The sequence below is a fragment of the Stegodyphus dumicola genome, chromosome 7, assembly GCF_044657685.1.
Source record: "Stegodyphus dumicola isolate Sdum_Otavi_A_Nest chromosome 7, ASM4465768v1".
NCBI lineage: Eukaryota > Metazoa > Arthropoda > Arachnida > Araneae > Eresidae > Stegodyphus > Stegodyphus dumicola.
The window spans coordinates 99,605,412-99,631,417 of NC_140774.1; the positions used below are offsets into that span (position 1 = coordinate 99,605,412).

The 26,006-nt window shown below is 32.8% G+C and overlaps 1 protein-coding gene across 2 annotated transcripts in view; it reads left to right on the forward strand.

Moving 5' to 3' along the window:
* LOC118183337 (methylcrotonoyl-CoA carboxylase beta chain, mitochondrial-like) overlaps positions 1–25,785 on the forward strand; it is a 97,011-nt gene extending 71,226 nt beyond the window's left edge. For both annotated transcript variants that reach the window (XM_035352841.2, XM_085820630.1), the window contains 3 exons: positions 3,343–3,423; positions 13,837–13,989; positions 23,217–25,785. In XM_035352841.2, the coding sequence (XP_035208732.1) occupies positions 3,343–3,423; positions 13,837–13,989; positions 23,217–23,297 (315 nt within the window). In that variant the 3' untranslated portion in view covers positions 23,298–25,785. The remainder of the gene's footprint in view (positions 1–3,342; positions 3,424–13,836; positions 13,990–23,216) is intronic.
* Positions 25,786–26,006: the final 221 nt, after the last annotated feature.

The window sequence follows — 26,006 nt, forward strand, 5'->3', positions numbered from 1 at the left end:
GGCCATTTGGTTGTATATACCAGGGGTGGCCAACATTTTTGTATATAAGATCTATTTTTATTTTAAAAGTGTGTCGCGATCGACTCGTTGTCATAGGTGTAGTCTAAGGGGAAAGAAGGGTGTAAAATATATACAATGTCTATACACTGTGTTTCAGTATAAGGTGTGTTCCAGAGAGATATGTGTAGATAGTAAAATATATGTTCAAAACTATTTTTTATTTTTTAAATCACTTATTAAGTTTTCGAGATATAGGCTCATGAAGAAAATAAATTTATAGATACAACTTTTAATAGCAGCAATCCGTTTATGCGTTACCTAAAAAAATTCGACTTTCCTATGCTTTTTCAAGACAGATGTTTACTAACTTAAAATGCAATTTATTTTTTTTTATTTACTGCCATGTATAAGTTGTTGTACTATTTGCTCGTTAATATGAAAAGTTATAAAAATGCACATTATGGCTGATAATTTGAATTCAGTATTTCACTTTCGCATTTTTCTGGGCCAGGGGAATTTATCATGAAAGAATAACATGGCTCACTTTTTTCTAATCTATCACTAGTTTGCTGAGTACACCTCATACTGAAATACAGATATAAGGTTTATCTACCTACATAAAATAAAAATAAAAATAAAAAAATAAAATAAAAAAAATAAAAAAAAAAATAATTATTTAAGGATTCCAAAAACTAAAAGGGGAAAAAAAAAGAACATGGATAATTATTAACAGTTATTTATTAATTCAAAGTAGGTATAGATAAAGACAGATTTAGAATTTATTTTGATGCTTTAACATCAGTGGGAAGACTGAGTTTGCACGTCCCTAACCAAGGAATCATAATTACGTGTATATTCTGACAAAGATGATAATAATAATGAGTCTTCAGTATGGGAATCAGTCGGGGCAGAATGTTATTTAGTCTTCATTAGTTTCAAGTATGAAAATGCCGATTCGCATAGGTATGTAGATCCGAAAGAAAAATAGATCATTCGCTACATTTAGTGACACTGGGATATTTTTCTCAGTTAACATATTTCCAAAAATCTCTTCAAATTTTCGGGCATGTAAGATGAAGTCAGTTTGTAAAATTATGATTTCATTTTCTAATGCCTTTTGATCCATATGAAATATGTCTGAAATTTTTTGGCTAATGCGTTTCACACTTAAATCTTTTTTAAAAGGAAAAGATATGAATTCCACAATTTCTTTAACTTTTTCAAAATTCTGGAATCTTTTATCTCAAAATCTTCAATTTTTGGATTTCCGCGACATATTTGTTGATCTTATAATTAATATTTTTGTAGGTTATCTGCTATATTTGAAAAATGATTCAGATTATTTTGTTGCAGATCTTCTATAAGCAAAATTAATTTTGTTTTATATGCATCTATGCAGCTGATCATATCAATTACTGTTTTATTTTTACCTTGTTATTCTAAATTTAAATGACTTAATATTGAAGTAAAATCAGTAAGAAATGCTGTCACTAAGACAAGTTTCATCATTTAAATTTTCAGTTTCCATCTTGTTCGTGAAGAAAATCTATAATTTCTGGCAATAAATCACAAAATTGCTGCAAAAATTTACCTATGCTAAGCCATCTGACATTGGTATGTAGTAATAATTCAGGTTGGCCTTCATCGAGCTGCAGTTGAAAGATACGTCGTTTGAGGGAACTTTCTCGAATTGAATTGACAATTTTAAATGCTGTGTCCATTATCTCTTTTGTGTTTAGTCTCTTGCTAACCAACACTTGCTGGTGAATTATGCACTGATAGCTTAAAAAGGCAGGGAATTTATCTTCCTTTTAAAATAAGGCTATAAATCCATTTATGCTACCTATCACTGCAATTGCGCCATTCGTTGTTTATCGAGACTAATTTAAAAAGTTTTACTTTCAAATCACTAAGCAAGTTTTTAAAGGCTTTGAATATGTCCTAACCTCTAGTCCTTTCCTTCAAAGAAATCATACCCAACAATTCTTCTTTAGATGTAAAATTCTTAAAAACCATACTAATGAAAACAAGTAATTTTGCCATGTCACTTATATCTGTCAATTCATCACACTGAAGGGAAAAACAGGAACATCTGTTAATATCATTATATAACTGCTCTTTTGCATTCCCACTCATCCTTTCAAATTCGTCGCATCACTGTGTTTCGAGATAATTTTTGATCTTGAATTTCAGCAACAATTTCACTCTTTTTCTGAAAATCATTAAAAAGTGAATCTGACATTTCTAGAAAGCATTTCCTTTATAAATAATTACTGTGTTCACAGCAATTATTTGCTTACGCTTCACCATAAGCACTCTTCAAACGGGTTTCCTGAAGTGTTTAGTCTAGGACGTTAAAACGGCTGTGAACTCTTCGTTATTGGAGCAGGCAGCAAGTTTTTATGATACGGGTATTCAAAATCTAGCTCTAAGTTATAATAAGTGTTTAAATAAACTTGGCAACTATGGTGAAAAATAGAGAAACATATGTAGACTCTGAAAATAAATTTGGTTTTTGAAAATTTTCTTTCATTTGGTTTTTATTTTCAAACGGCCCTTACTTAAAAAACACCCCTCGTAGTTCTTCTCATAAACTGACCCACAATACTTAGAAACTTTTCAGTACAGATAGGAATCTAAGTATATACCACTAATAAAAAAAATACTGTAAATTATATATTTATACACAATGAAGTTTTATTAGTAATATAAAAGCATGATTGTTTTAAATACATGATACTTTACTTTTCATAAGCTGTAGCATAGATAATATTTGTTAATTTAATGATTTTATTTTGTCAATCTTACTACTTTAATCAGATTCACAGCATGCTTCTGCTATTTAATTTAGACAAGGAATATGTATCAAATTGATTTACTCTTATATTTTTTTAAAAAAATTATACAGTTTTAATGCAAATTGGAATTATTTTAATTATTTACTGGAAAGACTTGACAGCAGTAAATATAATTTCAGCTGTATTTCGTAAAAAACTTGTTGTGCCTTTCAAGTTTAAAAGATTTTATGTATTAAAATGCCTGGAATGTAGCTAAAAAATCATTCAAGAGTTAAAAGTCAATTACTTCAAAAGTGAGTAAGACGCAATGTAAGCCAGGAGCAAGTAAAATATTATAAATGGTAATATAGCCAGTATTACGTTTTCATATATCTGCATTTAAGTATTAAAAAGTGGTCTTTTTTAGTAGTGAAATTCTCTTTTATTAACTTTCGAAAATATCTATTATTCTGTTTAGAATGTAAATAATTTAAAGCTTAATTTTCTTATCTAGGTGCTTTGTATGATTATTGTAATTTCTAATGTACACTTTTTCCTCTTCCAGTGTGGCTGGCCATTTTCTCCTAATTTCTTTTTTGCATGGCCTTTAGCTCATATTTCTTCATCTAGAAAGACTGTTGAAAAAGTAAGTTAATGATAAATGGAATAAAGAGAAAAAATTGCTGTAATAAGCAATTTCATTTCAAACCATATTTCTATCTTATATTACATTGGAAATGATGCATATGATTTCAAAGTTACATAAAAGCATATTATTGCAACAATACTTAAATGGTATTTAAAGGAACTGCAGAAATTCAGCTTGATTGAAACTTTAAAAAAATTTCTAGTTAAAACGTGCCAGTTTTCAAAAGGTTTATAATGTAAGTTAACAATTATGAAAAAACCCATTATTTTCTAATTTTCACAATAAACTTCCATTCTTGTTAATAACAACATTACAGTAATATGCATATTAATAGTACTTACGGCGGCTTTAAGTAATTTCATTTCAAACTTCTTTTTATGTGTATATGTGTTATTTCTATCATAATTGTATTCTTTACTCGTTTTGTACTTACTTAAAAAACACCTTGTTTGTTACTATGAAATATTTTTAAGTATTATTTTCATATCTGTATGCCAACTTTTCATTATAGCATTATTATTATATTTGTGTTTCATTTAGTTATGATAACTGAACATAAGTTTATAATCTTATCTGTAGCTATTGAACTGCTGAATGAAACGATGTAGAAATAATAAATTTTTATCGTACCTATTTGTGGAGATTAAGATGTTTTAAAATCTTATAACTTCTGTTCATAAATAATACCAATGCCTGAATGAATAATACTGCTGAACACTGGAAGTTTGGCCTAATTCGAAATTCTGGGAAACAAGCTGAATGCATAGACATTTTCATAATTTTACCCATAGTAATGTAAATATGAACCAGTTTCCTTGAGAGTTTCCATAAAGGCATCTTTTCCCTTAGGCGCTATAGCTATCCCTATAGCTTTTTATCATCCTATAAATCTAATAACTAACTAATAAAAAGACAACCAAATTTGTTCATAAACATGCAGAAGCCATATGTTTTCTAGTTTCTAATTGCTGTAGTAGTCTTCTTTATGCAGTTACTCTTCAGAATTTCTGATTCTAATGTATATTATTTTCATCCTGAGACATAAATATTTCATTCTATATGTATATGAAATTCGTCTACGTAGTCTTTGTATTGAAGCTCTTTGCAGTATATATGGGTATATATATATATATATATATATATATATATATATATATATATGTTATAATAAAAGCACAGGAAAGGAAAAGATGGAGCACTGTTGATGCGTAGTTTTTATTCTATATTGAAGAGGAAGTACAGTCAAAAGTCTTTAATCTGGACGTCCATAATCCGGAATGATCTATAAATGCGTTTACGCATGCGCATAATACGTTTACACATACGCGTTTAATGTATAACAAACGGTATAAGCTAAGATAAAATTATCTATTTCAGTTAATGTTGCAGATTGCATTGTTCCTTAATCTTCGGTGTAGTTGACTTGCTGATTCCAGGTTGAGCACATAGATTGACAGAGCAGTAGATATCTTGAAGATTAGAACATGAAGGCATTAATTAACTAATTTGCTTTCACAATCGTAGCCACAGTTTCGATGATAATTTTTCTGTGAAGCAGACTCACACTTTGATGATGTAAAACGCTTTTTTTTTTCCTATGGCCATACACTTCGTTTTTACTGACGCTATCATTTTTCGACTTGCAGATACTCGATATCCATTATGAATTTCCATTACACATGGAAATTTGAAGAGATGGTTGGTTATTGCAGATACTGCAATGACATTTCCACAGGAATTCCAATGCCCAGGACATGTGTCCTTTCGAATCAGTTATAATAAATTCAGGAGCAGGTATTTGGATGGCATATAAGTGTTGATCCATAACGACTAGGAAATTGGAGGCGAATGCAGATTAAATCTTCAGTTTTATTATCAGCAACATGTTGTGGGTACATAAAAGTTGGCATATTAAATGTGCCTGTTCCAAAGGGCTTACATTTTTGATAATTTTGTAGCAAGAAAGAAGCAGACAGACTGCAGTCTAGTTAAGGCAGAGAATAGAACCAGTGCAGAGAAAACACTGGTTAGCTCAAGAGGACAACCCTATTGATGGATATGTTTGTTTAGAAGTATTACGAGGCCTTCCAGTTTGGTAAAATCAGGACTTGTAAATGAAAGATAATAACGGTGAAACCAAAATTTCTGAAACTGCTACTCCTATATTTATTTTGTTAAAATATAATTTATCAATATTGAAATTAGTATCATAACTATTTATGTGCATTACATTTAATTATAAGTAATGATTATGTATAAGTTTCTTTTGGGATATTCTGTGATAACAAGAACCTTCCCTGAAGAATTATGATTATGTTAACACTCAAGCAAAGAGACTTTTGGACTGAAATGCTTAAAAATTCAATAGGACTCTAAAATTTAAAAAATTATTTTAAAGAATTGATATTTATAAATTTTACTTTACAGGATCAAAATTTTATAATTTATGTTCTTTTTTCATTTGCTGGTGCTTTAACGCTTTCTCTTTAAAAAGGCTTCTCTGTCGCTACGCCTTTTTCTTCTTGAAGGAGGGGAATATGTAAGAAAAAGTAAAAGATTAAATTAGCAGCGTAAATTAATTTCCCTTCTATTCTAAAGATAGTAACCCTTCTCTGAATTGCTATATTTCGAGAAAAATCTATGTCATATGACTCTTACGTAATTCTGGTGATGTAAACGGAACTAAAACTGCCAATAATAATTTTACAGCAATATTAACTATCCAATGAGAATGCTTTGCGAACCGAAACTAACTCAGTCTGACTTGAGATCTCATCCTGATTTTCACGCTTTGGCCTAGCTACGTGGCTGTTTGACTGCTTTGCTTTCTTTCTTATTGCAAATTTATCTAAAATGTAAAATCTCTTGGAATAGGCACAATTAATGTGCCGACTTGATTGTCAACGCAATATGTTTGCTAAAATAAAACTGAAGATTAAATCCGCTTTCCCCTCCAATTTCCTAGTCATTATTATGGATCAACACTACTAAGCCATCAAAATTTCTCCTCCTGCTCTTCAATTACTTCTGACTTACTGTTTATATTACATATATATACATATATATATATATATGTATATATGGGTATTTTGTATGTATATATGGGCATAGCATGCTATATAAACTGATTAATTCAGTACTTTTTAATTAAATTAAAAACTTATATTTATTTATACTTAAATAACTAAAGAAAGGAAATTGTTTGTGTTTATTTTGGAATAATATTTGTTTGATAAATTATTAATACTATAATGCTGAAGTCAACAACTTTTTTTATTAGGAGGGCGTATTTTAGAAATGTAGGAATTAGGTAGGCTACAGTAATCATAAAAATAAATAAATAATTGCATCAAAATAGATTATTATGATATTATCAAAATGAAATAGAATTAGTTTATGTGGATTGTTAAAGTTGCAACATTCAAATGCTGCTAACCAAGGGTGGGGGAAGGCAAATTACAGATATAAGTGTTACATACCATGGTTGGACAAAGTATATGAGGATAACGGAAATAGAAAATAGTTCACTGCATGCAGAATTAGATATTTCTAGCAGTCGAAAATTGATTCATTTAGTCCAGGGATAGTCAACCTTTTATACCTATGCCCTTTTTGTAGGCAGTAAAATTTCTATACCGCCCATCTTTTCTCAGTAATTTAATTTAGCACAAGTGCAAAGAAGTTTTTAAATTGAGGTTTAGAATATATAGTTAAATTTATGCATTTATTTATACTACAATTTAAAATATTCAACTTTTAATAGTCAGAAAATTCATTAATAATAAACAACAAAGCCATATAAATATACGGAAGGATAGCACTGCACAAAGGGAAATGGGCAAGTAGAGAACTAAATTTTAAGGGGTGTGTATATATCAACCATGCGTGTTTTGATCTTCCTTAATCGTTATCAGACAAAAACCTCCACCGCCCATTGTGAAAGCTTAAATCCCCCACTAGTGAGCAGTAAGGACTAGGTTGACTCTTCATGATCTAGTCATTCATTTAGACATCGCTAAGATTCAATTTTTATCAAAATGTACAGTTGTTAAAATGGTGAAAATAAAACCAGAAATTTTACCACAAATCATTACAATTAGAACTGTTTGTTGTCCAGATACTTAAATTTAGAACTTAGAGATTTGAGCAGTGGATGCTTTAAAATTGCTTCGCAGGCGTGTTGTTGTCGACTACTGATCCAAGCCAAGTGCATTAATATAATAATTTTGTGCAATCAGATGTCAATTTTTTAAACATCTATAGAAGACTAGTTTTAATCATACAGTTATTTATGAATATTGTAATCTATATTAATATTAAAATATACTAAAAAATTACAATTGCATTCTATGATAAGATACATAGTAAAAATAATTCAGCCAGCTGGTTGACATGCTTCGAAGCATTAATAGTGATTGTGACTTTTACTAATATCATTTATGATTAAGATCAAAAAGCTGCCCAGACGGTATAGTGGTTATGGGAGCCTGACTGTGATATCGAAGGCCAAGTTTCAAATTCCAGAGAAGGCATGCATGCAAAATTGTCCCTTCATAGAAGGTAGCGTTGGCCACCTATTAGGTGCCTTCACAATAAAATGGCCACCACTTCTGGCCTTAGGAGTGGCCAAGGCCTTTATATGCAAGTGCCTGCCATTGAGGGGGGGGGAATCAAAAATAGAATTTTCTTAATCCTCTTCCCCTCCTTTAATGACAACTATTGTAGCAATAATCTTAAATTAAATATAAGAATTTCAAATGACAAAAACAAAAAGCATAATACAGTACACTCCCGATTATCCACGGAATTGGGTGGCGCGGCCGCCGCGGATAATCCAAAGAAAGCTAGAAACGGGTATAGCAAAAGAGAAAACAGTTATTCCAACTTTGAAAAATCGTTTTATGTACAATAAAACATAAAATAAACAGCAGGAAATATTTAACTAATGCTTAATATTTTATTAAATCACTCAAAACTAACCTAAAACGCATTTTGTTAATGCCAACAGAAAAGTGCTTTGTATACTTACGAGAGGCATCAAGGATACACAGAAAAATCAATACATATGTACTGTTTTAATACTGTTGTGTATTATGTAATTACAAAAGCATAACTGAAAAACTGCACCCTTTTGAAGAAATCAGTCATTTGTGTTTGCTTCTTGCTTTGGAAGCATTTTCTCTTGATCCGAGATTGCATTTTTTGTAGCATAAGTTTCTCGGCAAACTCCACGTCATCTTGTTCTTCCAAATAGCTCAGCAGTCCGTCGACTTGTTGCAAAGCCGCTTTGTGAGTCTTCCGCATCTGCACCAGTGGGCTCTTCTTCCTTTACTTTGCTGTCCTTCATTCTCGGTCTCTCCCCTTGCTTTCTTTACAATTTCGTCATCCGTCAAGCCTTCGAAGCCAGGTTCGCTGATGTCACACTCCAACCTCTCATTAATGTTTTCAGCATCAACGTTCTCACCCCCCGGAACTGTTTTCACCATATCGGCAAGAGTTGGCGTGGGCATGTCTACAACTTTATTCTCTTCTTCACAACTCAAAGGGGTTTAGGCTGTTGTTGGCGTCAACATTAGATATGAGTTTTCTCCATGATTTTATGAGGGTTGACGGTTTCACTGAGTCCCATGCAGATGCAATATCATAGATGCTGTCCAAGATTGTGTAGTGTTTCCAAAACTCTTTCAGATCATAACCTTCTTCAATTTTGGTCATTAGCAGTTTGGTTCGGCATATTCTCTTCATTGTTGCAATGACTCCTTGATCCATGGTTGGATGAGCGCAGTAACGTTTGGGGGGAGAAACTTTGCAAACATTTGTCCATCAGAAGACTTTAGCACGCTTGTTGCTGGGTGAGAAGGTGCGTTGTCGATCAATAGCGCAGCTTTTTCAGGCAGGTTTCTAAATTTAAGATGTTACGCACTTGAAGAACAAAGATTTTTTAGAACCATTCTTGAAAAATGTTTCGGTTCAACCATTCTTTTATTTATTTATTTATTTTTCTGGTTAAAGTAATCAAGTTTTCTATCCTTGTGCCTTTGAAAGATCTCGGCTTTTTTGACTTTCCAATGACAACAAGTCTAAATTTATGTCCACCTGCAGCGTTACTGCAAGACATGATAGTGATCCTTTCCTTGTTGCTTTTATGACCCGCAGCTTTACTTTCACTTTCAAATGCTAAAGTGCGAGTAGGAAGACATTTCCACAAAAGTCCCGATACATCGGCATTGTAAATTTGTTCAAAAAATAGCTTTTCTTTTAAAACAAATTCTTCGTGGAAATCGTCGGCTGCTTGTTGGTCACCACCAAGTTTCTCCAAATGAAGTCCAATTTCTCGAATTCCATGTCGCTGCTTAAAACGAGTCAACCAGCCAGAAGACGCGTCAAAATTTCCTTTCACGCCTAACAGCTCAAAAAAGGTTTTTGCCTTCACCGGAATTATAGGACCATTTACAGGAGTACCCTCGTTTTGAACTTGAGCTAACCACTCTGTCAATGCCATGTCTAGCTCTTCAAAGGTAGAACCCTTCATAGTTTTTCGTGTTTTCATTGTGAAAGCACTGTCCAACATTGATGCAAAGTTCACCAGTTTGTCTTTTTGCTTTAGAATGTCACACACTGTTGTTGCTGCGATTCCGTAATCCATTTCCATTTGTTGCCTTGTAGTGCCGTTTGCTACTTTGGAAATTAATTCTAGTTTTTGCACAATCGTCAACACAACCTTGTTTCATTTTCCTGACATTTTAAATCGATAACGAAAAACACAAAACCAAAAAGCACAGGCACTGAACACAATAAAAGATGAGAAATTAACTCTGACTGGTTCGCAAACACTATCAGGCTTAAACTAACAATGGCGAGTGGGAGGAAGTGGACGTGTCAGTAAGATTAAGAAGAGAGAGGGCAGTTAAGCGGGCACTGCAAGGGTGAGTAAGAAATCACTAACTCATCAGAGGGGAAGGTTTCAAGAAGGCCTGGGATATTTTTGCCATAAATAAGCACGCTGTTAGCAAATTTAACATTTCGCTCAGTTTTGTAAACATTTTTATTTTCTTTGCTTTACGCTTGTGTAAAAAAAAAAAAACAACAACAAAAAAAAAAAAAAAAAAAAAAAAAAAAAACACCTTTGTGCGGCAGGCACGGTTAATCTGCTCCGCGGATAATCGGGAGTCTACTGTAATATAAATATAAATTGAATATTTGCATAAAAATCATGTATGCAAAATATTGCCATGTAGAATTTAGATTGATTTAGAAATGTTATACTAATTTAATACAGTGAAACCTTGTTACAACAATATTTTAGGGACCAAATAAATATATTGTTGTAGAGAGGCATATTGTTATATCGAGGGCCCACATATTTTGAGCATTTAATAAGAGTTTTTTTTTATTATTATTATTAGGTTATTTTATACATTATTTTTTTATTATATTTTATTATTATTAAGGTGCATAACATACTACTTTTAAGTCTATATTTAGAAGAAATTAATTTGTAAAATACTAATAATAGTGGTTTAAATACTAAAAAAAAATAAATAAATAAGATAAATTCAGAAAATAAGCACAGAAATATTCACATACCTGAAAACACTTTTTATTGAAAATAATCCAATATTTTTGTTTGTTTATTGATTTTTTTAACTGTTAAGTTCACCAATACTGTATGCATTGAGTCTAGTGCACTTCATTTGTCGACGGAAGGCTTGAAAAAAATGTCCGTAGAGAATTCACAGATTGAAGAGCTTCCTGGGATGACAATAAGGACTGCGATGGACCTGTATTATCATCATCATCATCTTCATCATTGTTTCCTATCTCATCAGTAATTTCAGAGAGAATATCTTCATCAGTAACTCCTGCGAAAACCATAAGATCATCATCTGCTGTTAAATAGTCTTCTATACTAATTCCAAACTTTTTACCGCTTGTTTCCTCAAGTTGGGATACGGATTTTTTGATGAGCAAAACACATTCTTGATCATCTGAGAGATCATTGTCTATGGAATTTTCATCATTATCAGATTTCTTATCTTCCATAACACAAAGACCGGCCTTTTTCCAGCAATTCCGAATGGTTTTTTCTGTTACTTCCCACCAACTTCCAGCAATATTGTCACACGCTTCCTTGACATTTACAGCTTTGAAAGGGTCTTCTACTTTATTTTCAAAGTTTACAAGTATGGAGTCCACCAACCGTTTTCTGTAGTATCCTTTGAAGTACTTAATTATGCCCATATCAAGAGGCTGTAAAATTGAAGTGCAGTTGGCAGGGAAAAAAGCAATTTCGATATTTTGTAGCTTTGGAAATGATGTGTGAGCACCGCAGTTATCTATCAACAAAACGATTTTTTCTTTTTCTTCTTCATTTCATTGTCTAACTTCTGTAACCATTCGGAATAAAATTTAGACCTCATCCAAGCCTTCTTATTTGCTTTATACTCCACGGGAAGACTTTTCACGTTCTTAAAGCACCTTGGCTTCAATGATTTACCAATGACGAGAGGTTGTATTCTATATGTTCCTGTGCTATTTGTATACAGAAGAACAGTCAGTCTCTGCTTTGATTTCTTCCCTCCATAGCACTTTTCACCCTTGAATACCAATGTTCGATTAGGTAGCAGTTGGAAAAACAGCCCAGCTTCATCTGCTTTATAAATGTCTTCAAGAGTATACTTTTCTAAGATTTCTTTCATCTTGTTTTGCCGCCATTCATTTGCGTCATTTATCGGGGCTGACTTTTTCTCTCCGTGAACTTCTTGGAAAGTTATTCCATGACAATCTCGAAAACGCATTAACCAACCATTGCTAGCTTTGAAAGTTTCGTTCCCTAGCATTGCTGCAAATTTCCATGCTTTTGCACATAATAAAGGTTCATTTGTTGGGACATTTGTTGCTCTCATCTCTTGAAACCATTTTAAAACAGCAGCATCAATGTTTTCATTTGTCGCAACTTTCAGTCGTTTTCGCTCTGGGTTAATTTCATTTGAAGTTACAGCATCTTCGATTTGCTTTCTCTTCTTTAGGAACGTTGCAACTGTAGATTGCGATAATCCATGTTTCTTAGCCGCATCAATCTGCTTCATTCCCTCATCAATATCATTGATAACGTTCAGTTTATCTTGAAAAGATAGTTGCTTTTGCCCTGCCATCTTAGGGAACAATATCGCGTGAAAGAAAGAAAAGTTTAAACCAAATGTTTCGCGTAGAACTCAAAATCGTTAAAGACTATAAAACAACCTTTGAACTCACTTTTCAGTACGTCACTTAACAACACCCCGCCTCCATCTCCCCCTGTTCCTCTAACAAAGGGCACTTGTTCTGTGACAAGGTGACCAGACAGGTCTAGATGTCCTTAAACCTTATCAGAATTCCAAAGCTTACTGGGAAACGAGACTAGGCATACATTTACACTTCACCCCCCTCACCCACTCCAATTCCCAAAAGGGTGGTCTTCATCTGTTTTGAAATCTGAACAATAGCTATTTATTCAGGGATAAGCTGAATATCCAGTCTTAATAGACGGAAAAAATAACAAAAGAAAACGGAAAAAAAAAAAAAAAAAAGCATTTGAAAATCAAAATATTATAAAGGGAGAAAATAATACTGAAATTTAGATTGAAAAAATCGTTTTACAGAGGTTTATTGTTCTAGAGAATATAGCAATATTGAGGGGAGATTAACATTAGTTTATATGCAAAATCACCGGGACCACAAAACATTATTGTAGTAGATGGAGTTATTGTTGTATCGGGTATCATTGTAGCGAGAGTTTACTGTATATGAAATGGAAATTACGTTGATTTTCTTAAGCATACATTACTGAAGAAATAAAACTTCAGAAATAGGTCTCAAATATCTTCTGAGCTAATATGAATCTTCTTTTATGCCAGTTTATTATTTCTTGAAATAAAATACTGCATAATTTTAAATTTCATAACATTATTAATTTGCTATTAAATGTTCTCAAATTATGTATGTATTTGAAACTGTAGAGCTACATATTGTCATTAGCATTTAAATGCCCCCATGATCCCCAAATTCTTCTAACAAATAGCTGAAGTGGATATTAATTAAAATTATTTTTAATACTCTGTGTATAACACATAAAATTCTATATTGCTTATTCACACTGAAAACAAATTAGGCACTATTTAAGCAGTTCTTTTCTTATTTCAAGAAGTTCTATAATATATTTATAGATAATACATTTGTCTTATTTTAATAAATCATAAAAAGTAGTCTGCAATATTATTTCCAAATTTTGAATCACAGTATTGAAATAATATATAACAATATGCTTTTTAAATGAAAATTAACATTAATTTAGGTTAAATATTATGAACAAGTTATTACATTTATATGTATTACACACTGTATAAACATTAAGCCATTTATGTTTTTCAGGCTGTAGCAACTGAAAACAACATTTTAAAAGAGTTAAGCTCAACAGAAAACATGAATGAGTTCGAAACACTGTTTGAGAATCATACAAGTGCTTTTTATCATGCTTCAGTTATGAAATCTGATGGAATTATCTCTCCCCAAGATACAAGAGAAGTAAATTACATTCTGTGTTAATATTTTGCATAAAATGAGGAGGGAGTTTTTTATTATGTTTGATTGATTATTATTTTTTATATATTTTGATTGATTTTTTTCAATTGATTTTTAAGAGCCATTGTATAATTATAAAAATATTTATTATTTTATCATTTAAGTAAATGACTCAAAGATTCAGGATAAGTTTTTAAAATAAGAACAAACATGAATGTAATAAATATAATAAATTTTGCTTTATATACTAAGTAAATGACCATAATACAAAAGTTAATCAAGGTCATTTACTAGTGCAATAGAACTGCATGTAAAAACAAATAATTTCTCAAGTCAAAACTTAGCTTTGCATCATTCATTCAGTTTGTAAATTGATTTGTTTTTAGAAAAAATTAACAATCGAAAAGGGTTGAAAACGATATAAAAGTTTTAATTAAAGTCTCATATTTCAGTAGTCATTTGCATTTCTGAAACTTTATGCAGTTAATGATCCATTTTAGAGTTAGCATTATCAAATGGTGTATTATTGATTAAAGCTAAAGATCAAGATGAATATATATGCTTAAACCAAATAATTTCTATTTAATTTATAATCTTTGTAAATATTTTATTTCACTCAATTCATGTAGTCTATCATGGTCTACACCAGTGGTATCAAACTGGCAGTCAACATAGCAATTACATACAACCTGTGAATGCATTTACCATAAGTTAATTAGCATTATTAAGACATACATTTTATAAAAAAAAATTTGAAGAAGATTTTAATGATTGGGAATCCAGTTTTATGTTAATTCCATTGCCAAAATTAAAATGAGTGATGTCTCAGAAAATATACAGATAGAGCTGTCAAAAACTATTTTTCTTTTCTTTTCTAAATAACTATTCTATCTATTTATATATTTTCATAATGTATTGTTACATGCATACAAGTTCATAATGGATTGAATACACATAGAACTGATAAAAGCTTGATCAAATTTATTTTTCCAAAAACACATTACAGTTCTGAAACTTTTCATACAAGAGGACTCATATGGCTCTTCTCAGTATGATAGAGTGCAATCAGTAGATACTACTTCAAACTACTAAGAATGCTGAACACAAGGCAATACAAAGAACCTCAAATGTGCAGGCTCGCAGAATGATCTTTCAATACTCTTAGCTAAAGAAATTGATGCTCTACCTGCTCTTGTATAGTTTTTCTTCATTTGTTGAGAAATTTCCAGTACCTTCGATTTCTCAAATTGCTGGAAGACATACACAACTGCAGTTATATAGGGCCGCATACAATAACAGTTACATAAAGTTTAGACCAATATTTGGCCAAGTTTGGCAATTTCTCGCCAAATCTGGTGACAAGAATTAATTGCAAAACAATCGTCAGCTTGCGCGTATCTCGACAAGCCATTTACATCAGTGTTAAATAGACTTGCCCTGTACCCATACATTTTTAGTGATGTTTGAATTTTGATACTTTCCATACTACTACTACAAGAGATATTACATTTTACTTACAATTTCATTAAAATAGTTTACACGTGTTGGAGAATTTTGTTTAACCATGAAATCTGTAGAAGATACAAACAACCTAAGTCATCATATCTTATCATATCAGGTGGCTTGGACATATTCTTACATGTGATAACTTGAACCCCGTTAAAAATGTGACTTTTGCAAGTGAGTATCAGGAAAAGAGGGAGACCTTTCACAAGATGGATAGACTGTGTGGAGGCAGATCTCAAGACTCAACGGATCCGTTGGAGGAAGCGTGTTGGCCTGTAATAGGCTATAGTGCAACTTAAGGAGAAGAAATTTACATGTATATAAAATTCATGACATTGTCCACTTCCCAAGAACTGCAAGTACTAAATGCAATACTAAAACAATGATTTAAAAAAATAATAAAATGCTAAATCAATAAATAAATGCATGAATTTAAAGTTTATATATACATATAGGACCATGGTCTTAATATACTATTTACATTATATGAAGACTATATACCATGGCTATAGTAAGGAGTGAGCCTGTCGTAACGAACCGCTTTAGGTTTAGAATTCAATGATTACACATCTGAACAATGATGTTGTTAGGACTGTTAAAGACCACCCCAAAATAACTTCGGATGAGCCTAAATCAGGTGATTAAGGCGCATCCGAAGGGTGACCAAACAACATATCACAAGTCAGACAAAGATCACGATCAGAGAGTATATGGTATCAGGAGTAGCCAGTAGTCTTGTGGACACTACTGCAACAGGCCAATAAGAACAGAGGTAACTTCTGGTCCAAAGCATGTTGGTTTCTGGAAACCATCAGTGAAACTTTATTAAGAATGGTTTGATTAAACCTCTCTACCATGCTGTCTGACTGTGGATATAAAGGTATCAGTGCCATTTAAGGTTTTGTCTATCCTGAGTAATTTACAGAGGGCTTTAATTACAGTCGAGATAAATTTCTTCCTTGATCAGGATATAACTGAAGAGGCCCTGCAAATCCAATGCTGTATCATTACCTGTGCTACCGTGACAGCCTCTTAATCAGGGATAGGATACACTTCTCGCCACCTTCTAAAGTAATCAATGACAATGAGTATATATTTTTTTGTCATCAGCAGATTGTGGCAGAGATCCTAGGATGTTGAGGGGATGCATTGAAAAGGTACTCCTACAGTGTAACATTGCAACTTCCCTCAGCTGCATTTCTTCGGTCCTTTCTGGCCCGGGCCGCATTGCAAGATTGGTACTACTTTTGCAGAGCAGCCCTTGCTTTACTTCAGTAGAAGCATTCTCAATCTCTATGCAAAGTTTTCATGATTTTGAAGTGGCCTTCTGTCAGACAGCTATGTAATTCTTTAAGGATATCTGGGATCGTGGGTCTTGGAATCAGCCACCATTGGAAAGCCTTTCCAGCATCTATTTTGCACTTCCATTATAAGATGCCATTTCAAATATGGATTGAGTTCAAGCGAGCCCAATATTATTTTGTTGTAGGATTATAGACAGTTGGATCCACTATCAATATTCTTACAGATAGCCTGTCGGTCATATATGCCTTACGAAACCCCAGACATCCATCTCCCATCATAGTGAAGATTCAAGAGATGCTGAAGGAGCATTCGTTGACAACGAATACCCTCATTTTTTGGATAAAGGTGCATGCTGGCATTCAAGGTAAGGAGGAAGCAGACCTTGCAAAAGAAAGTAGCTCACAATATCAGTGCTCAAAGCATTATAACCAAACTCTCGTGATCTCACCTTAAAAAAGTGACAAGGACAGCAGCTCAGCACCAGTGACAATGAAAGAGGGACACTAATCAACAAAGCAGAAGGACCTATGAATATTACCATAAAGTCTCGCCCACTGTCTTGAGTCATCCCTACAAATAATGAGATTTGTGATGGGGCACAGGCCTTTTCCCTCCTATTACTACAAACAAGGAACAGCAAATACTGATAGATGTGTCTGTGGAGCCATGAGAAAACCAGACCATTACTTGACCCGATGCCCTCTAACCATACAATGGCATGTGCAGCTTCTGGAACAGGCAGTATCTCATAAGTGTTATCTGATCAAACAGCCAGCATTTCGCATCGCAGCAAAATATGCAAGATAATGCAGAAATTGGGAACAAGGCTTGTGCAGTGCGAAATAGATCCCAGTCAATTAAGGAAAATATAGAAAAACAGTGAACTTCCAAAGCAAGCTACAGCCCCTCCTTCTCTCTCTCTCTCTTTTTTCCCTGTAGTTTTAGTAGAGATCAGCATTGTGTATGTACTGTATGTATTATGGACAGTGAAGAATTATGAACTATGTAAGCATGTATTATGAAACAGAATCAATGTGGGGCCCATGAGGTGTTGCCCCCGGATAGTTGCAGAATCTGGACTAGACCCGAATAGTCTAAGTAAGTCGCACGTGTGTTCAGACTCTGCATTCAATTATCAACTGTAGGATTATAGATGGAAATATCCTGCCAGGTAGGTTTTCTATTTGAAGATTCCATTAAATCAATGATGGGTTTAATATTGCTGTCTCTCTTGTCTTTCCTGACTTTTTCATCACTCCATGGCTCTGGTTCAAGCAATGTTGAATTTGCAATTTGATATACAATTGGATTACCAGCTTATATTTCACTTCAACCCTGGAACAATATCAGCAGCTTTCTGGGCAGGATCTTCTAGGCAGAGCATCGAATTTTTGTTTGACTATCCTTTCCTATGAGAGATAGTGATGGCATATTCTGTATCTAACTAGCTATTTGACCTTCAGGATTCTTCAAATTTAAGAGCCAAATCAACAAGCTGTGGAGCAGAGATTTTTTTGCACTAGAAATAATGGTGGAAATGTTCTACAGCTTTAACTATGGTGACCAACTCTTTCCTGCTGACACAGTAATTCCTCTCCAGTGTAGATAGACACTTGCTTCAGCACGCTATGACTTGTTTTTGACTGTTTATTTCTTGGGACGAAACAGCATTGACATCTCATTGCTCGTATCTACCTCAAGAATAAATGGTTTTTTGAGCTGAGGCATCAGGATTGTCACAAAGTTATTGATCAATAAATATATGCATGAATTTAAAGTTTATATATAAACATAGGACCATGGTCTTAATATACTATTTATATTATATACAATATGAAGACTATATAGCGTGGCTATAGTAAGAAGTGAGCCTATCGTAATTCTTTCTTTATTCCTGTGGCTTTAGGTTTAGAATTCAGTGATTACACATCTGAACAATGATGTCTAAGGACCATCCCAAAATAACTGTATTTTAGGAGGTGTTAAAGCCTCCTTATTATCACATTCTTTTGTACACAAGGACTTTTGTTTGCTCTCTATCAGTTTGTGAAGGGGGTCATGCAATGGAAGAAAGGTCCTTCATAATTCTCCTATAGTAGGTGCCCCAGAAAACTTCTCAACTAGTAGACAATTTCAGGGCATCTCCAATCTTTAATTGCTGACACTTTTTCTGTATCTGTACGAACACCTTTGGCAGAGATGACACGTACAAGAAGTCTTTGCTTCATGTCTGAACAATTTACATTTGGCAGGACTTAACTTTAGACTGGCTTCCTTCAGTTTCTGAAGGACCTTCCTAATATTTTATAAATGCTGCTCAAAACCTTTTCTAGATTCTATATCATCCAGGTATATCAAATAGGTTTCATACGAAAGTACGGTCTTCATGAGGTGGTCGAATGTTGCTAGTGCACTGCATGATCCAAACGACATCATTTTGAGCTGCCATGGTCTTTGTCCTGTAGTAAATGCTGTCTTCTCTCAGTCATCAGGATGTATCTCTACATGCCAATATTCAGTCTTTAAATTAATCACAGAAAACCACTTGATTCTAGAAAGAGTGTTCCAGAATATCATCAGTTCTAGAAAGAGGGTAGCTGTCATTCTTCATGACATTGTTCAAACAGCAGCAGTCAATGCAAATTATAGTTGAACCATCTTCTTTTTGACAGAATAATTGGAGAACACCCTTGCTGAGAAATCTAAAACATCACTTTCTTACATGTCCTTAAAAAATTTTCCTACCTCTTTCTATCTAGCAATTGGTAGACATCTTGAATGTTGCTTGATTGGCAAATGATTCCCCATATCAATTTTATGCTGTGCTTAACTGGTTCACTTTACGTCAGATGTGCGAGAGAAATATTTTGAAATTTTTGAATGGCACATTCTGCAGCACTCCTCTTGTCAATGCTTAGTTGTGCATGTAGCAGTAACTATAATGTTAGACTCTTTAAAAACACAGCAATTGGAAGACTGCTAGTTCAATTAACGTAGACCACTGGAATACATGCTGCAACCACCTTGCCTTTCCTTATGACTTTTACCTGTAGAACTCTCACCAGAATGATGGTTCTCAACAGATTGATAAATACAGAGGTTACTAGTACTGCTTTTGTGCTATTACAATTTTTAGAATATTCAATTATACTGTATCGGAAATTTCTGTTCTCAGCTATTGTAAAAATTCTGTTCTTGCTGGTACTGTGATGTCATCTTGAAATATTATATGAAGATTGGTTTTAACTCCTTTATCTTTGATTCCAAATAGGGTTATGTACTCAGAGGCAGAATGCAGTTCATTCAAGTCCAAGAAAAAATTGTATTTCCTTAAAGTCTAATATGAGTATGCAAAGGTATCTTATATCTGCCATATATATCGTGTGATGGTACGCAGTACTTCCAAAAGTGATGTTTACCATCAATAAAATATTTAACTTTCCATCATTGTCAATTTTATCACTCTGGAGGGTAAAACAGGGCAGTGTCCAGATGAGTTTACCCTTCAGTCATTGAGCCAGATCTTTTCGAATGGCGGTAACATAGGCTCCTGTATCGATGGTCATTTGGCAAGAAATTCCGTTTTTGTGTCGCATGATGATGAGTCCATTATGCTTCCACTCGTTTCAGAAATCTGAAGTGCTTTAAAACAGGACTTCTCAATATCTGGCTACCTCCACACCACAAGATGGCCACTAATTTGTTTCCCGTCTCCTTGCTGGGAAGTGGTCTTAGCTTCTGTACCTTGAAGTCTTCATACATGGCCTTCACGACCACAGTTTCAGCACTTTAGGGTCGGTTTGTTGCTATTCATACTCTATCTCAAGGCATTAATTTACCTGGTTAAGTTGTCTACATGAGCAGTCACTTGACATAAGCAACTCTGATCAGTTGGCAGTCTCTACAGGTTGCTTGCTGGGCTGCATCAAATTTCATACTGTACACTAAAGCTCATTTTAGATCCTTGATATCTGCCATTCGTAGAGCTTTCTGTTTCTCAGGATCCTGGATGCCATCGAAGAAGTATTGAAGAAACAGAATTTCCTTCATTTCTGTTGGGCAGTCTGAAAAGGTGAGATGAAACAGCTTTTCAGCATCCATGGCAAGCTCCTGGAATGTTTCCATGGGCCTCTGTTGGTGAGATTTTAAGTAAAGCCTGCTATATTCTTTTTAAATACTTCTCTTTAAATACTTAATACTCTACTAATAATAAGAGTTTCAAAGTCTAGGCTCTGGTTTTTACGCAGAATTTAAAGGATATCTATCTATCTGCTCTTAGAGAAGATGTGAGATGGCAGGCCTTTGCTTCAGAATCTCATACATTTAAGTCTAGAGAACTGAGTCTTGTACACTTGCCAGGAGGTATTTTAATCATACGTGGATAGGCTTAGAGAGGGTTGAGAAGACACAGGTAAGAATTTAAAGCCATCAAATTTATTTCCTGCTGTCAGTATGGATTTCTTTAAGCTGTGAGCTTCCTTGGACGACAGTAGAAACTCTGTCATCAATTTACTGTTTGACAGCAGAATTCTTTCTTCAATGTGTTGTTTGACAGCAGAGACGCTTTCTCTGATTTGTTGTTCGGCAGCAGAAACTGTTATTTCAAAGACTATTCTGCCTTCCATAGCCTGGAATTTCTTTTCTATTATGGCAGAAATATCTCTTCATTTTCTCTTGACCTACTTCAAACTTTTCTTGAATTGACTTGACGGTTCCTTCCATCTTCACTTGGCCCGTTTTATCTCTTCTTTAACAGATTTTGATAATCTTTTCCATCTTTTCTTTGCCTGATTTCATCTCTTCTGTAATGGACTTGATTTCTGTAACATCTTTTTTTTTGGGGGGGGGAATGCAGCAAAGGCTGTCTTAGTTGCTCCTCTATCACTCGTCACTGGAATTCAATTCCGCTTCTGACACCAAAAATTGTTATGTGCATATAGGTTTGTATTAGATTGAATGCACACAGAACTGATGAAAGCTTGATGAAATTTATTTTTCCAAAAAACACTCTACAGTTCTGGAGCCTTTCACACAAAGTGACTTATACAGCTCTTCTGAGTATGACAGAGTACAGTCATTAGTTACTACTCCAAACTAATAAGAATATTGAACACAAGGTAGCCTCAGATGTGTAAGCTCACATGGTGATCTCTCAATACTCATAATTACCATAGTTATTACATCAGATAAACTAAAACTGGTGCTCTTTCCAGTCTTGCATAGTTTTGCGGCAACCACAGAGAAATTTCCATTACCTTTGATTTTTCAAAATTGCTGGAAAGCATTACTAGTTACAGTTACCTAAGGCCAGATACACTTAAAGTCAACAGGGTTTGGAGCAAAATGTTGCCAAACAACGATTTCTGGCTAAATATGACGACAAAAATTAGTCACTAAAATCATCACCAGTTTTACGAGATAGCCTCAATGTTAAATGGACTTATACTTTTTCCAGCAATGATTCGCAGTCTGATGTTTTATTATACCATTTATACAAGACATACTAAAATTTACATATAATTTCACTAAAATTATTTATATGTATACAAAATTTTTAAAAGCATTTAATTAATTTTCTGATATATTAATGAACTAACTGCATTTTATAAGCAAGAAGTTACCTAAAAATTTCACATATTTAATTATATGCTTATTTCATGTTTTTCTACATCTAATAATATTACAGAAACAAACATACTTTTCTTACCTATATAGTACATAATCTGAGATTCTTCCAAAAATTATATATAAACAAATGTAATTCCGTAACAAAATTATTACATTTTGAGTGATCAAAAAGTTTCCATTTGATAGCTCCATATACATGTAGATATGTGTGCCACGTCTGAGTAAGCTGATGGGCTAACTATTATCAGTATTTGTTGTGCAGAAAATTAGGGCACATATTTTGACAGCATAGTTGATATTAAATTTATACCATGGACCAATGTAAGGTTATCTCTTTTCCCTCCCTGGAAGCTGTAGGAAGATAAACAGTAATATGATATATTTAAGTAGCTGCAAACTACAGTATATTTGAAACTTTGTGATGCAAGGGTTATAAAGAAGTTGGGTACTCTCAAATAATTCTCTCATCTGTATAGTCCAAATCTGTCACAATGCTATTTTTTACATATTAGTCCACTTCTAGTAATAGAGAGTTAAGTAGACATGGCTAAAAGATGTCTTTATTCTGTTTTAACAATTGAACAATTGCCTTAATGTTTGTGGCAGTTTCAAAATAAAGCAAATATCACAGCATAGAGAATCCAGGCAGAAACTTCTTGATCTTTCCTTATATTTGTTTCAAATGAAAATATTTTTAATTTGATTTTTTATTCACCTTAACATAGATGTATTTAAATAAATTAATGTTACAAAATTTAAAAAGTATATTTATTTATTCTTTTTTCTTCTAGGTTTTAGCTCTGTGTCTGAAAATAGTTCCCAACTCAAACAATTCATCACTGGCAAAACATTTACCAGTATTTCGTATGTGAAATTATTTTCTAATGTATACAGGAATTATTGCACCAGTTATCTGTTAAACTGGCACATTACACACTTTAATAAATTTTACAAATCCATAAATGTCTATATTTTTAAAATGAAAATATGTGAATATCAAGGATTTTTTCTATAATTATTGTATAATAATGAATCATAAACATTTTAAATTGCAAGATTTACATTTGTATACTATTTTTTTGGGGAAAAAGGAGTATTTTACTTATAATCATAGATTAAGCAATTTTGTTTATTTTATGGAGCAAAATTATTGCAATAAAAAATTTTACCAAATTTGCTAAAACCTTTAAATTGTCCAGTTAAAACGTATCTGAACAATTATTTTACAAAATAGCCTACTTAAGTACAGTCAAAAGTCGTTAATTCGGACACCCATAATCCGGACCTCAAAGCTACAAACTTTCTGCGCATGCGTCGCGTTGACGCATGCGCGTAAGACCTTTACCGCTGCTAATTTGTGTGTGCGCGTGCGCAAAATACGTTTACGAATGCGCGTTTAATGTATAATGGACGGGATAAGCTAAGCTAAAATTATCTAATGATCTATTTCAGTTAATGTTGCAGATTGCGTTGTTCCTTAATCTTCGATTTGGATCCGGATTATTATTTTTTGCAGACTGTTAGAGCAATTTTATAAAAGTAAGCTTGAACTTTCGATTATGTCAAATAGAATTTCCGATATATATTTACTAATATGTAAAGGATATACAAAGCGAAAGTATCTTTCGGAGTCCATTAAACAAAAAGTGGAATTGCTGCAAAAAATTGATAAAGTTTATCTAAACTTTAACGTTTGTTTATCTAAACTTTGTTTATCTTTAACGCGGCGGCGGCGTGCATTGAATTGGAAGTTGATCTGTCAGCACTATCCTTATCTTAAGGGCAGATGTTTTTATTTTATTTGGCTTATAATTGCTTACTCAATGTAGTATTTCATCTCGTCTTTGATATGATTTAAATCAAATGCCTCATCATTATAATTCGCTTCCGATAGGGAAGAAAGTGACAGAGGTTATTGAAAACGAAAAAATTTCGATTGACAAATTAGTCGGTATTCTCGACACAGCAATTATAGGACTTGAAAAGCGGAACTTTGTAACTGAACAAGAAATTATGTCTGTTTATGGAATTAAAGAGAATGTATTATCACATAAAAAACGAAGCAACTTAAACAACTTACATTGAAAGAAATGTTTAATAAAGTAAACAAATAAATATTAAGCTTTTCTTTTTTTGTAAATTTTGATACCCTTTAGATCATAATTGTTCTTTATTTCGTAAATTACGGTTTCATATTTTTAATTTTATAATTTCTGCATGCCACTTTACCAGATTTAAACTGATGATCTATAATCCGGAAAAATCGATAATCCGGAATCGCTGAAGTCCCTACGAGTCCGGATTAACGACTTTTGACTGTAAAGTACATCTTTCAATATTCCAGCAAAAACATATTTAGATAGCTTATAAATATAAAAAGCATTTGTACCCTCAAGATACACTCAGTCAAACAAATCATTTATATCAGAATATTTATCATTCTATAAGAATAACATAAAAACTGTAAATATTCATAAAGGTTTCAGAAATATCCAATCAGGTTTTTTTTTCATCCAATCATCTTCTAGTCTTTTCTTCTCAAATGTAAAACCAGTATTATTTCATGTTTTATATATTTTTAGAAGTTTATTAAATAAATTAAAATGAAATCTAACAATATGTAATAAATTGCAATTATCAATTTTCTTTTTAAAAAATGCAAATGATCCCAAATTTTTGATTATATCACTTTGTCACTGCACAGAAGTAAGGTCATTTCTTACCTATTAACGGTGTGCTGCATTAAGAGAGGCACAGCACTTAACAAAAAAAATTATACAGTACAAAGTCTTTAATCCGGATGTCCATAATCCGGAATGATCTATAATCCGAACCTCAAAGCTACAAACTTTCTGCACATGCGCATAATACCTTTACGTATGTGCATAATACGTTTACGCATGCGCATTTAATGTATAACGGACGGTATAAGCTAGGCTGACTCAAAATGACGCAATTTCGTCACAAAACGTAAAATAAAAAAAAATTCGAATTTCGAAAAAATCGCTTTGAGGTGCACTGGCTCTTGTCTAGATGCACCTATGTACCAAATTTCGTAGCCGTGGGTCTATTAGCTTACGTGCAGCGCGAACGAAAGACACACACACACAGACAGACTCCATCTTTTATTATATGTAGAGATAGTATATAACTTTTACTTAGGTATTTTATAAAATAAATCATAATTTAACTAATATTAATTTTCAAAGTTTCCTTTTTATATCATTATTCTTCAATTTCAGTATTCTGACAACCTTTTTCTATGATCTAATTCTATATTAAAAAAAAAAAACTTTTACAAAAATTTTTTGTATATTTTATGTAGATTTGAAATATGTAATAAAAAAAATACGCAATTTTTGAACTTATTTTGGTGAAAAAAGTACGCAGTGAGAGGGTTAATTTTGCAACATTGGTTGAAAACATGCATTTTGTTTTACAAAACAAAAATATTCATGCTACAGCATATTTAAATTTAAAAAACCAAATTTGTAAAAATTACAAAATTTAACATTTTATACAGCCTTTCAGTTTCTGCAGTTGTATTTAATATAGTTTTATACTTATTCTAAAAACTAGAA